The sequence below is a fragment of the Mastacembelus armatus genome, chromosome 21 (assembly GCF_900324485.2).
Source record: "Mastacembelus armatus chromosome 21, fMasArm1.2, whole genome shotgun sequence".
Lineage (NCBI taxonomy): Eukaryota > Metazoa > Chordata > Actinopteri > Synbranchiformes > Mastacembelidae > Mastacembelus > Mastacembelus armatus.
This window is the reverse complement of record NC_046653.1, coordinates 11,141,661-11,155,616: the sequence shown is the minus strand read 5'-3', so window position 1 is coordinate 11,155,616 and position 13,956 is coordinate 11,141,661. Positions and strand designations below refer to the sequence as shown.

At 40.8% G+C, this 13,956-nt stretch overlaps 1 protein-coding gene across 1 annotated transcript; it reads right to left on the bottom strand.

Moving 5' to 3' along the window:
* Window positions 1-1,010: 1,010 nt before the first annotated feature.
* Window positions 1,011-13,608, bottom strand: asmt (acetylserotonin O-methyltransferase). Its single transcript, XM_026295758.1, has 8 exons — window positions 13,570-13,608; window positions 13,020-13,194; window positions 12,792-12,921; window positions 11,632-11,700; window positions 8,422-8,540; window positions 3,236-3,376; window positions 2,070-2,192; window positions 1,011-1,514 (listed from the first exon to the last, which is right to left on the bottom strand). Exons 1-8 carry the CDS (start codon window positions 13,591-13,593, stop codon window positions 1,297-1,299), a joined length of 999 nt encoding a protein of 332 aa, XP_026151543.1. The 5' UTR covers window positions 13,594-13,608; the 3' UTR covers window positions 1,011-1,296.
* Between the last annotated feature and the right edge of the window lie 348 nt (window positions 13,609-13,956).

The following is a 13,956-nucleotide window of genomic DNA, read 5'->3' as shown; positions in this document are numbered from 1 at the left end:
GATTGTAAAAATTATTTCTTTGTTCTTCAAGCAACAGCACAATGGAGAACAAAACACACAGTGAGCCGCATAAACAAAACAAATGCAGGTAATTATACTTAAAAGCAGCGAGTCTGTATGTTTTTGAACACCTCTTAATGTAAAGACACAAAAAGCTGGGCTGCTGCATGGTGACCTGCCACACATCCGCCTCTATAGGAAGAAACATTGTCTGTACTCACCCAGTGAATGGCATTCTACACCATCTGTCTTAGGTCCAGTTTCTTGGCTTTGTCATGTGCCGTGGACAACGTGACAACTCCAGTCAGTCTTTGCTGTTCCTATCAGGAGCTCCAAAAACCTGAATTGCAGCCTGCAGTGCGTATTTGAGTGGTCTGAGGTTGTGGTGGAGAGATCAGGGCCTGGGCTCAGGGCTGCTGAGAAGGGAAGTTAGTTTATCCATCTTCACTCATGCTTACAAGAAAACATCCAGTTTCTCGAATTTTGAAACGTTGTATTTTATATATTCAGTGTCTCCCTTTTTCTTTTGATCTCGTGAGCATTTTCCTGACGCTCCACTTCAACACAGGTGAACACTGGTCGGTGCGTTTTTCTTGCCATGCGCCACAGGTGGGGCACATCAGCCATTACCTACAGCACCTATGCGCATGGACGGATTTGGAGACAATTGGCCCGTGGGCACTAAACATGAAAGGCCCCCCATCCCTCCTACATTAGAGCAGAGGACACACAGTCATTTTTCTTCACTTTTTGTCTAGTCCTACTTGTTCTGCATCACTCTGTAATCATCTGATTGACCTTCTGAGAAGAAACATTAAAAGTCACATCATTACAAAGTCTCCTCAGAGCTGCAAAATGGACCAATTCAGCTACTCATTCCTGCCTATGTGTAAATATACCAGTTATACATTGTTATTTGACATGTGTCATTTGATGCCTCCAGAGACTGGGAAACTTTCTAATCATTTGATCCTGTTGCTTAATGAAAACTCAGTTTGTCAGAGGCAATGTATTGTTCACAGCCAAATCATTTTATTTTTGATTCAAAGACAGAAAACAAATTACAGGTTATGTGTGTAACTGTCCATAACGATCCAGAATATACGCTTTTCTGGAAGAACCTATAAAAATGAGCATTGTGGTTGAATATTTTACGTTTACTTTAGCAGCTTAAACAAGATGATACAGAATGTGATCTTGACATACAAAGTGAAGTTGGGTACAGTGTTTTCATTTTAGATGGGATGATTTTTCAGTGCTGGTGCACTAATAGCCTCAGTGTTCGATGGTTTGATCTCATGTCTCTTTGTGTGCCAGCACAGCATCATAGATTTTGCCAGTGAGACGGTGCTGGATGTTGGTGAAGCCAGCAGCAGTCAGCAGGGCAGCGTACTGAGCAGCTGTCCTCTCACAACCCTCCGTCTGCACCAGCATGTTCAGGGAATACAGCTGCACTGTTAACGGGCCAGAACCATCCTCATGGAGCAACGCCTCCACCAGCAACACAGCGCCTCCTACAGGATGAACCCAAAACACAGTTCACTTTGTCTTTCTGTCTTTGCTACTTTCTCCTTTGTTTCTGTCACTCCATGTCTGATTCAACAGATGTTTCGGCAAAGCCTAGTCAGAATAGTCTGTTTACAGTTTCATAGACAGTGAATGAATTAAGTAAATAATATAGTTTATTTTAAATGATCATCAGCCAAATATAACAAGCCACTTTTTTTTTTTCATTTGGCTACATGTGGTATTCATTGCCCAGTCAAGCTACTGTAGGTTTCCCTATTCTCTTTTATTTGTTTTTGCGATGCCCTTACACACAGACAGGTTATACAGATGGAAACGTGGGGTTTCTGCCTCCTCATAATGTCTGCTGCTGTTGTGTGTGTGTGTGTGTGTGTGTGTGCATCTGTCTCTGATCAAAGTCAGAAGGACAGAGTTTTTTTGGGGATCAGCTGCATTGTGGGATACAATCTGCCATCTCATTTCAAACTAGAGAAAAAAAAGTTTTCATCCCTTTCACACTCAAAGACGTGGACATGTGCAGACACACATACACACACACACACCTGGTTTGCAGGCTTCATAGACTCTCCTGAGTAGCTCTATGCAGCGTCCGTCTGACCAGTCGTGGAGGATTCTGGCAAGGATGTAAAGGTCAACCTCTGGCAGGGGGTCTTTGAAGAAGTCCCCTAAACACACACATACACACAACACACACACACATCCATATGCAGTGAACACCTATGACACTGCTATATTTGATTGAATTATTCTGTGTGCTTATTAATTCTGTTGACAAGCCTTCCAGCAATAAGACAGTGATTCTATTAGAGGTTTACTTACTGAAACATAATTACTAGAAAGGGGTGATGTCTGTTGTAATCAAGTGCATGTGACCTACCAGCTGCTTACAGCATATTTCCAGGTGCTCTCTAATATTCAGTGTTAGTTGGGGAGGACAGAAATATTTCAGTATTTTGGTTAGAAGTGATTTGTTTAATTTCACTAGAATTAGAGTTGACTAGCACCACAAGTATATAAACAGTAGGGGTAAAACAATGTAACAAAGTATAACATATATGTCCTCCAAACACTTCACATCCTGACATTATCACTGTGACTGTGATATTTTAAAACAGTACTTTTTTTTTTTTTGCATGTTCAACACCATCATGGCTACGAAAACAGCAGGAGATTTTTAGGTCTCGGTTTTTGAGATCGCAGGGTGCTGTGAACGTTTTTTTTTTTCCACATTAGCTGCTACAGAGCTGACACCAAAAAGGAAGTGCAAGGTATAACTTGACAGTTTTGTACACAGTATTTTCACTCCAACGGCAATAGCTCAGTGGGAGAAGAGAGACACATAGGTGACAGCATCAGGTGTCCTATTTTATTTTCAGTCGTACGTGCTTGTGCTGTACAGTGACGTAAACACTTTACGTGCAGGGCAGTCAGGACTTGCAGGTTCACTAAGGTTTTCTATAGTTTTCAAAAGTGATGCTAATGTAAAACTGCAACAGCTCCAAAACCAGGTGTTGTATTCTTTCAAGATCATTTAGGGATTCACCCTTATGTTTCTTTTTCTGTGCTTTTTTAGGATCAGAATACTTCATGTATTTCTGTTCTTGTATACACAATTGTGTGTGTATGTGTGTGTTTGTATAAAAAACTGCACTTGTACTGGCTGTATACTGTACGATTATAAATGTCAAGTGATTTCACCCACACTTACCTTCGTAAAAGCTTATCCTCTGGTCGGCTTCACTGACAAAGTGTTCCCTTGACATACGCACCACCTTGTCGAGGTCAAAGATTGTCACAGTGCATTCTGGGTAGGCTGACGTGCACTGTTTGGCTAATGCTCCGCTGCAGCCTGTGGAGTGAGAGGGTGAGAAAAGGGAGAGAAGTACTTTTGAGTTAGGGCACAATGAGAACACAGACCCTTAACATGGTAGTGCACATGGTAGTGCATCAGTCAGACCCACATTAACCACTTGCCTAACACACCCTCACTGTAACCTTAAACTGAGTTGTCACCCTAAAATTTATTGATTTACATTATGGCGACCTGCCCCACGGGGAAGGCCAAGTCCCCACAATATAAGTGTGTAAACAGGTCCCCACACTGTGAGTAGTACCAGACATGCATACACACACACACACACACACACACACACACACACACACACACACACTTGGTGTCACATGAGTGGAACAGATGCTTTCAGGTACTGTATGTACCCATTATTTATTTGCATGATTTGTATTCAGATGTATGGGACAGCTTGGGGACTGTGGTTCATCTAACATTCATGCCAATAAACCAGAATGAATTGAACTGAATGTAGAGTGACAGAGAGACAGATGCTTTATATAGAAGCAGAGCAGAGCTACTCTCTAGGATTCCTACTAGGGAAAAGCAAAGAGGCGCACGATTTGATTTGTTATCTGGCTAAAAGTGATTTCATGTGCATTTGGATACAAATGTTTAAATTCTGAATGCATTTGATAATCCTTGTTTTCAGTCATGGCAGCAGCATGGCACAAAGGATGACAATGTACATGGGTGAATCCCAATTCCACTAATTGCATCCACATTTCCCTCCCTTGTGTCTTTTCATTGTGTCTTAATCCACCCACATAAGATGCAAGAAAAAGGTGCAGGGACAGAGGAGCCATTAAACATGTTTTAAGAGACATGAGACGTCCTTTCCTCCACTCTCTACCTCCATGTGCAGCGTCCAATCACAAACTGATTTCCAAGGCACGTAACAGACACCTGTGAAGGATGCACTCATATACCCTTTTGTTATAGCTCCTCCAGGCAGCCTCCTTGCTCCTCAGGGCAGAGCTTTCATCATGATGGACCAGGACGACTTTCCGGTCAACCTAGGACTGAGGAATAACAATAAGCGAACTGGAATTAACCCCATGTGTGGGTCAGTTCACCACCTTGGTCCAGACTGAAATGGTCCAGACACCTACTGGAGGGATTGCCTTGAAATTTGGTATATGTGTGCATGGTTTCCAGGAATGAATCTTACTGACTTTGGTGGGTATCTCCATTTTTCTGTTAGCACCACCATGAGGTTGACATTTTAGTTTTTTTGTTAAAATATGTCAAAGAATATCACATTGACTGCAACGAAACTTGGTACAGACATTTATGGTCCACAGAGGATGAACTGCACAAACCGTGGGGATCCTCTGACTTTTCCTCTAGTCCCATCGCTTGGACAAAATTTGATATTGTCCTATACATGGGATAATGACCAAATTCCTTCAAAACTGACATTCACATTGGCCTCAGCTGATCTTTAGCTGTATAGTGTAAAATAGCAAATACTGTAATGGTAAAACAATAAGATAGTTAGTAGATAAACATTATACCCAGTAAACATCATCATGCTCGTATTATTACTGTGACAGTATCATTTGGCTGAGTCTCACAGAGCCGCCAGCATGGCTGCAGTTTATTCTGCTTACTTCTCCTGTTAGAGAAAACTGTAACTTGTTGTATGGCAGCATCAGACCTGATGATCTGAATGAAAAATAAGGCACTGAAACAAGCATGCATACACACACATACACACACACAAAGCTGGAAACAGGGATTTAATGTGAAAATATGACTCTTTCAACTTGATGCGTTGGCAGCATTATTATCATTATTCATGCTTCATAAAGCAAAGTGAATTTAAAACAGAGAGCATGAGAGAGAAAGTGACAGTGACAGAGAACGAGATAGAGGGATAGATGAAGAATGTATGAATGGGACAGAGAGGCAGCGAGGTGGAATATAGGATCAAAGGCTGATGTGTGTGTGTGTGTGTGTGTGTGTATGCATGTGTGTGTCTGTAGAGGGCAAACTGTCTAACCCTCTGGTGCCTTCCTCCTGACATGGCCCGCTGCTACTCTGTCTGTATTCTTACAATGCTTTTTCTTTTTTACATACACAAACACACACACAAACACACACAGAGCTACTCTTTGGCTCTCACATCAGACATGAATCAGAAGAGAAGAAAAATCAAAGAGCAGCTAAGAGGCACAGAACCAAAAACAGCTCACTGTATTTTACCCCAAGCTAACCTGTCTGCTTCAGTTTGTTAATGAAATCTTTTGATGGCAGGTTTGTGATCGTTACATTGCAGTGACTGAGTTGTGTCCTCGTTTGTCATCCTCAGTCTGTGCTGTGTTTTGAATCTATCTGCTTGTTCTGTATGAAACATACAGTATTTATCTGTGCGTGTATGTGAAGTCACCTATCCATCCGTTATCTATACAACTTATCCTATATAGGCTCATTGGTGGTGGTGCTGGGGAAGATAAAGGTCACATGGGGAACGAACCCAGAACCTTCTTGCTGCGAGGCGACTGTGCTAATCACTCAAAAAACGACAGTCCGTCTAAACCAGTACTTTCAATACTTAAGTACTCTTGATACTTGTTTACTCTTATGTGACTAAGGTTTGATTGCATGCATATGGAAGACTCCACTGTTGTCACTGTTTCTTATGTAAATAACACTTTTTTTTCCCCCCATGACTGCATTTGAAAAATGAGGCAACATGGAGAAAAAAGCTGTTTCCAGAATACCCTTAGAGCTACTGTAACCTTTAAGCTGCTTACATATTTTTAAACAACTGTGTGTTAAATGTCACATTAAAATAAATTTAGGTGAAGGGCTTCCCACAGACAGCCAGTACTCTACAAAGTACCTTCATATACACTCAGCTAAAACTAACGCAGTCTAACATACAACATTTGTCCTCCTCTCACGAAAGTTACAAGGTCTGAGAGGTTTTAATCCTGTATGATGATTTTGGATGAGGAAGTTTGTGTTGCTGTGGAATAATATTGTGTTACACTGACAGGTGTTTCTATTATCTGTCCACCTCATTTATATCAATGAGCCTGGGCTAAATAGCAGGAGCATCTCTCCGTATAACAGTCAAGTGCAAACTACGGCCTCCAAAACAACCAAAACAAACCAATTTACTGTCAGAATGCATTAGTTTTAGCTTTGTGTGCCTCATAAACTGCCGAGTGCATATTAAATGCAGACTCACTCAGACTCGCTGATAGCTGATTTGGATTAAAGTCAGTCTGTTGGCAGGAAGTTGGACAGACAGACTGAACACCTGAGCACCAGGTGTGGAGAGACACAACAGATGCCGTGTGAGAGACAAGCTCTTAATGGGACACTGCAGTCACGCCCTTCACACTCCTGCTGTCCGCATGCACACGCTTTTCTCATGATGCACCTTCATGCATAAACATGAATGCACAACCCCAAGCTGAGAAAGTCACAGAGAAAAGGAATGAAAAGACAGAAAGACTCTCTGTGTGGAGCCACACGTGTGCATGTGCTTTTAGTGGCTTCACAGCTCCCCTGTGTGGTCAGCCGAGGTGTCACACACATAAGGCACCCACCCATGGGTCTCGGTTGGTGTTTGTACAACAATCTGCTTGCTCTTCCTAACACTTACTGAGACCAAACTAGACGTAGTTTATAGCAAATCTTTAAAATATAGAAAAAGGGAGACTAACTTGTATTGCCGATGGGGCAGATGTGGTATTTTCTCGTTTTTGATAAATATTAGAGCACATTCTACAGTCACAGAGCTCTGAATTATTACTTTGGTTTTTTTTTAATTTTATTTATTTTAATTGATTTTTGAACCATTTCAGTGTTTCAGTCTGGACTAGTGTCTCTGTTCAGTATCTCAGCCTCTTACCTACTGATTGAACAGAGTGATATTTCTCCAAAATGCAATCGCTGATTTACAAATTTTCATGTTTAGTGCGTTCGATCACTTAATGTGATTATCGCTTAGTATAACAAACACTTCTCCCCATGTTGTTCACATATTAAAGATGAAAACTGTTATGACAGCAGAAGATACAATTTTGCTTTTTTCATGTTTCTTTTGATCCTTGCTACTTGATCTTGCTCTGCTTTTGACTCATGTCTGCGTTTTTTCATTAGCCCCGGTCGCACACTGTGGAGTTAATACTGTGTTTGTTCTGTCCTTTCTTCCCTTCACATTTGTGTCTTACAGTTGTGCCATTTTCTCTCAGTGCAAAGCATTTTGTAAATAAATCTGACTTGGAGGAAAGACACGAAGAACAGTGACACAAGCTTTTTACATTACCTTCCCGCAGAAGTATGAGTAGTCTGCATCCTGCTTCACATTCATACACGTGTGAAGCAAATTGAAGTTAGAATCCAAAAATCACATTAAAACAATTAGAAATACACTCTAGGGCCATGTCCACATAAATGCAAATTAGTGTCAAAACTGTTTTTAGATTACATACACTGTTCATACTAAGATGCCACTGGGAAAACCAATTGTCTTCATCCTGCTGTTTTGGTTGTCATACTATAAATTCATATATTACAGCCATTATTGGTAAGCAGAAGGATTAAATACACTGCTGTGGCAGACATTAGTTGGTGCTAGCAGGTTAAACTGCTGATTTGTCACTTTTGATTCTCTGCCTGTTCATATTTTTGTTTTCAGTGAATAAAAGCACACAGATGAAGCATTCGTGCGCAATAATGTTCATGCTTTGTTACTCGTCGAGATTTTTGACAGGATAACAAGAAGAACTCCAGGCGGAGGTAACTTAGAGTTGTGTGTTTTAGGAAGGTTGACTGATTTACTAAGAGTCATTAACTCAGAGAGGCTTCCGGCGATCTCATAAAGGTCACAGCTGACTGTGTGTGATTTTCTTTTTGCATGCTCAAACCGTACTGTATAAATATGTGTGTGTGGCTGAGCCAGCTGTTGCTCAGTTAACACATGACACCACCAATTTTAAATGTTAATGACTGTGAACCCGCAACCTTATGGAAATTAGACACACACACACACACACACACACACACACACATAAGCAGTGACTTACCACCAAGGTCACAGAAGCCCTTGAAAGGTGAAAGGTCAAAGGCTGTGACCACATCTCTACCACAGATGTTCCAAATGGAGTTCATTAACTGCATAAATTTCATCATCTCGTCATCAGACCTGTGTGACACACACACACACACACACACAAAAGACAGTAAGTCATTTTTATTATTACCTCTTGTTTATGTTTCACTGCATTGAAGCTAAAGTTTCTTCATCATTTTCTATAAAATGTCACCCAACGGGCAATTCACCCAGTAAACAGTCCACAATAATCAAACACACACACACACACACAGACTCAAAAGGCAGTAAGTCATTTTTATTATTACCTCTCGTTTAGGTGTCACTGTACTGAGGCTAAAGTTTCTTCATCATTTTTGTAAGCTGTCACCTAAGGGGCAATTCACCCAGTAAACAGTCCACAATAATCAGGCACAGACACATACGTATACACACACACACACACACACACACACACACACACACACACAAGCACACGCAATGCCTCTCCTCATAAACTAAGTTTCTCCCTGTGGCGACGTGTGCGTGTGAGACAGGGTGCAGCAGAATAGAAAGGCCTGTGGTGACTGCTGCTGCTCCAAGGAATCTCCACTTCATCAACCAGCACTCTGCCCTGCCATGAACACACACACACACACGCACACCCACCCACACTGAGCATCTGTAAAACTAAAATGTATTTATACAAACTTCACTGTAGAAACCTGATACAGCATCTGATAGATGAGCAAACTTCAGATGACACACTGACCCTCCTCCACCCTCCCCCCAAAGAAGAAGTTTGAAAGTGACTCATTGTCGCAGCATCAGACTCTGATTACATTGGATGTGAAAAGATGAGATGACTGTGAGGCCAAACAGCCGACTGTCAGCTTTAATTTGAGAACATTCGGGACATAAGTTATTGAATGCCCCCTAACAACAACATGAGCAGTCTTTTTCATCTATGGTGGTGCACGTCTACATGCACGCTATCTCATCTTGTACCCCATTCAAACTGAGAAAAGGAGACGGGTTATCTCTGTCTTTGTTTACATCATTATAACAGCATCGTGGCTTCTGACCTGTCTGCTATCTGCACTGACATATCTTGTCCTCCTCAACATCCCCACGGCTCTCTGCCATTTCTCTACACACTGAGCTACGGTTCATGGCTGATCATGATCACTGTTCTGTGTTTTACTGCTGTCTTGTTGTCTGGGCCTCTTGACTTTATCAGTAGTATCACTACTGTCTACTACTATCAGTAGTAGTATTATGTTATCTGCAGTAATGAAAGAAAAGAGTGACCAGGCATGTTTTAAATATGATCAGCTTTGACTGGTGTCATGCTTCCATCTCTGCCTGCATGTAGATTTTGACATTTATTAGTGTTTCATTATATTGATTGTTTTTTTTTCCTCCTTCTTGCTTCCTATGTTTCTCAAGAAGACTTTATTAACTATATTTATTATATTATTTATGGTATTTATATCTCTATATATAACTATAACAGGGAAAACTGGAGCAATCCATGTGTTGCTTTCAGCCCATTCATTTAAAACTACAGCTAAGAGCATAACATTTCATATCATGCCATTAAGCAGTCTACAGCCTACATTTATTATACACTGTGTTAACTTCTGCTCTACTTTGAATTATTCAAATGTACTTTCCCTTAAATTTATGCTGCACACATTTTAGAATATAACATGCCATCACTTCCAGATGTCTGACATCTGATTTCAGTTGTCAAGGTTGAAATCATCTGACACATTACCCAATCACGGCAAAATGAGGACTCATGTTTTACTATGCAATGTTTTTATGTTTCAAATCTCAAAACCTCACTAAATACATGCTCTCTTGTCACTTTTCTCTCCAAATCTTTGCTGCTTTCTTGAGTATGAGAATTCAAGCTGTAGACAGGGCTTGGCTGTAAATTATTCAGGTGCAGTACATGACTGGTTAAATGGCGATGACTAAACAGGAGTCTGAGTCATCCAGGCAGCTTTGAATCATTCTGTGCCTGCTACAGTGCTCCCAGTATGCAGTGAATGACTTCAGTGGTTGTTTCCCATTGCTAATTTACCCACAGTTTTCACAGGGGAAATCAGCAGGGACAAACAACTGCTCCTCCACATTAAATCAATTGTGTGCAGGTGTTAAAATTTTTCCTGTAGGGTATTTTTATTTTCAATCAATTAAAGCTAAATTGCAAATTCATCTGCAAAAGGGTGTATTACATTATATTTTTATTTTCAATCAATTAAAGCTAAATTGCAAATTCATCTGCAAAAGGGTGTATTACATTATGTAGGCACATTCATAGTTTGAATATTATCGGTTTGCGTGGATTTTATTTTAATGAGGTGGTTTCTGTGGGATCAGCAGCTGCATTTGTAAAGGATATAAGAGCAGAAATGAACTGAAAATAAAATATGCACAAGCCAAAAACAAGATACAAATACAAATGATAGCACAAAAAAATGCAGGCTCACACTCAAAAATGAAAGCCAAATTAAATATTTTCACTTACACTCCTACTGGAGGGGTGTGTGCTCTGATTTACTATATTAAAGATGAACTAATTCATACGTCTGTACTTTGGTATCAGCACATTTCATTTCATTATTACGATGTTTGATCATAATGGAAATGTGTACTTCAACATCTGTTTCATCTTCCATTCTCTTTCTATCATTGTACAGTACAAGAGATTTTAAATTGTGCTATGATGAGGATAAGAGGAGAGGGTGTTTTAACAAGTTCTTCCGTTGTGTTTCACTTCTGATGGACTGTGCTCCTTTGGGACTGACATTATTCTTCAAATCAGGGCCTCAGGCAGTGCTGATCAAAATCTATTAGTGAACAAAGTACGAAACTTTGAGTATGTGACCCCTGAAAACTGCTGACTAGCAAATTAGTGAAGCGTTACAACTTTGGGCACCAGATACTACAAAAACATGAGACCCCAAGGACAATTTGCAGATATATACACTCCCTCTTTGTCCCAAGCCTGCTCACAAGCCCTCACCCTCTCTCTCTTCTCTCACACATCCTCTGCCTCCTAATGACTCCCACAAGTTGGTTATTAGGGGAGAAGAGAGAAAAGAGTGACAGATAGGCTTAAGATAGAGACACAGATGGAATGTAAATGAGGACGAACACGTGTTTTGTCTGTGTGACAAATACAGCTCCTTACCTGTACAGAGCTTGAAATAAGTCTTCAGAGCTGACTCCAAAAGCCTTTTCATACTGATTTCTTCCCTCTCTAGGACATGAAAGAAAAATATATGTATGAAAACCAACGAAATAGAGCTAATTGTGTAGTTCTGATGACAATTCATGCATCACATTTGTAAGGGAAGTGTACAAGATGTGGAATTGAGGTATTTATTTTCTTTCTATTTAAAATCTGCTGCAATTTCATTTCTCAGACACAGTTGACTGGAAGATAATATGAATAAAATCATCATCACAATCATGTTCTGTCTATGTAGAAAAACTGCATATTCTCTACCCTTACACAAATGAGTCAGTGAATTAAATCAATATGGCTTTATCCTTTAAAGCTTTACTCATATCTCTTTTTCAGTGTTTCTCACAGATGGACTTATCAGCCATATGGATCCAGTCATGCTGTCTGAGAGCTGCTGGCTATCCTCCCTCACACATAACAATGAGAGTAAAATCCATCTTGAGACACTGTTCAAACATAAAAGTAGGAGCAGAATCCACACCCTTCAGCTATGAATCAAACCTGCGGTTCTCACAGCTCCTCACTGCCCACCTGTGCATGATTTTACTCTTTTCTGGCTCACCACAACCACTTCTTTCACTGTAGCATCATCTGCTGACAGCAGTTATTGCAGCCATTTATTTATTGCTGCTTTCTATTTAGTTTACCTGCCCCTGCAGGCAGCATTTTGCGTTGCCAAGTTACATTTCTTTTTTTTTTTATATCCTTATAATTGTCATAAACATTGAACATTTTTCAGCTTTTGTGCTTTAGGAGACCGCGATAGACAATTTTAACAATTTTTTGTTGTAGCCTTGATTAAACTTTTTAATGAAAAATCAATCAACACATTAGTGTAAACTGACATCACATAGTAGGTAAGTAGGTAAAGGTAATGATATACCAATGTAAGACAAATAAACCCTAATACACCACAAATATCACTATGTGCATGTTTGCCATGTTCAGATCAGGAACATCCAACATATGATGAAAATGGTTTTGACATGAAAAATATCTCCTTGATTGTAACTTGCCAGGACAAGGACATGAATGCTGAATATATTTGTTTTAATGAGAAATGCTTCCAAACTGCAAGATGTAGCCATGCACAGCATACTGACCTGACAGCATCAGTCAGGTAGTGCCAGCAGAGGTAGATGGTTCTGGAGCTGTACTGGATGGACTGGAAGAGGGACACAGGACTGGAGCGGGTCAGGTAGACTTTAGCCTGCTCTGTGTTACTGTAAAACACTGACAGAGGAGGTGGGAGAGATGGACTTGAGATAACTGAAACCCCCCCCCCCCCAAAAAAAGCCTTGCAACTTGTACCTGTGTGTGTGTGTACTGACCTTGTCCATTGTCTTGGTGTTCCCTGAGCAGCTGCAGGCCTGTGCAGGCGGCCAGCAGTCTCTGTGTGCCGTCCAGACTGGCCTCAACTGCCTGACTGATCTCCTCTGCAGACAGGGGGCGCTCTGCACCCAGCAGCACATCAAACACACCGAGCTCACAGGCTGTGAACAGAGCCTGGGTCAGACAGACAACAGTTCTTAATATTTTGCATTAGTATTTTTATTCTACAGGATCACATAACCCTTAAGCTGAAAATGGTAAGACCTTTTGATCAACACACATTTTAGGATGTTGCAATAAAAAATACAAAACCATAAATCATAAATGTCATTAATGGGGGATTTCCAATTAGCCACTTCAGTTCAGACTCTTGATATTCTGCACGCTGGCTCAGTCACAGTCGTAGTTTACTGGTGCAATAGAGCAAAGCCATTGTTGTTAATCCTATTAGTAATGCCTGTGCTTAAAAAAAGATCTATTGTTCTACCAACTTCAAACTTGCACCTGAGGGCTATGAAGGTGTGTGCACAGACTGCACGTACACGTTACCTTTGAGATAAGGAATCCCTCCATGTATTCCAGTATTTTTCTGGGGTATGTGTCTGCAGCAGGTGTCTCCTCAGTTGAACTCATCTCTTGACCAACAGCCACAGTTTGGAGAACTGCTATGCTCAGTGCGTCCTGTCCAATGTCCTCCAACTGTGAACTGACCCTCTCTGCAAGTTGTTTAGGCTCCAGAGACAATTCGACAGATGGATGTATGAATGGCAGTGAAGACAGAAGCAGACTAAAGCTACAGAATGTGACCACTCCACAGAAGCAGCACTGGTGTGAGTGGCAGTGGGCTAAGCTGATTACAACCACATAACCCAGATTACAATGGGGGCTCGGTCTATGTAAGACAAAGAAACAACTCTTGCAATACACTGCTGCCTT

Bases quoted from the DNA above. Each gene is read 5' to 3' on its own strand.
- asmt (XM_026295758.1), bottom strand. From the start codon at position 13,593: ATGGAGGGATTCCTTATCTCAAAG. The intron at 11,701-12,791 runs GTCAGTATGCTG...TTCATGTCCTAG, and splicing joins TACCTGACTGATGCTGTCAG to AGAGGGAAGAAATCAGTATG. The intron at 3,377-8,421 runs GTAAGTCACTGC...CTCACTCCACAG, and splicing joins GGGCTTCTGTGACCTTGGTG to GCTGCAGCGGAGCATTAGCC.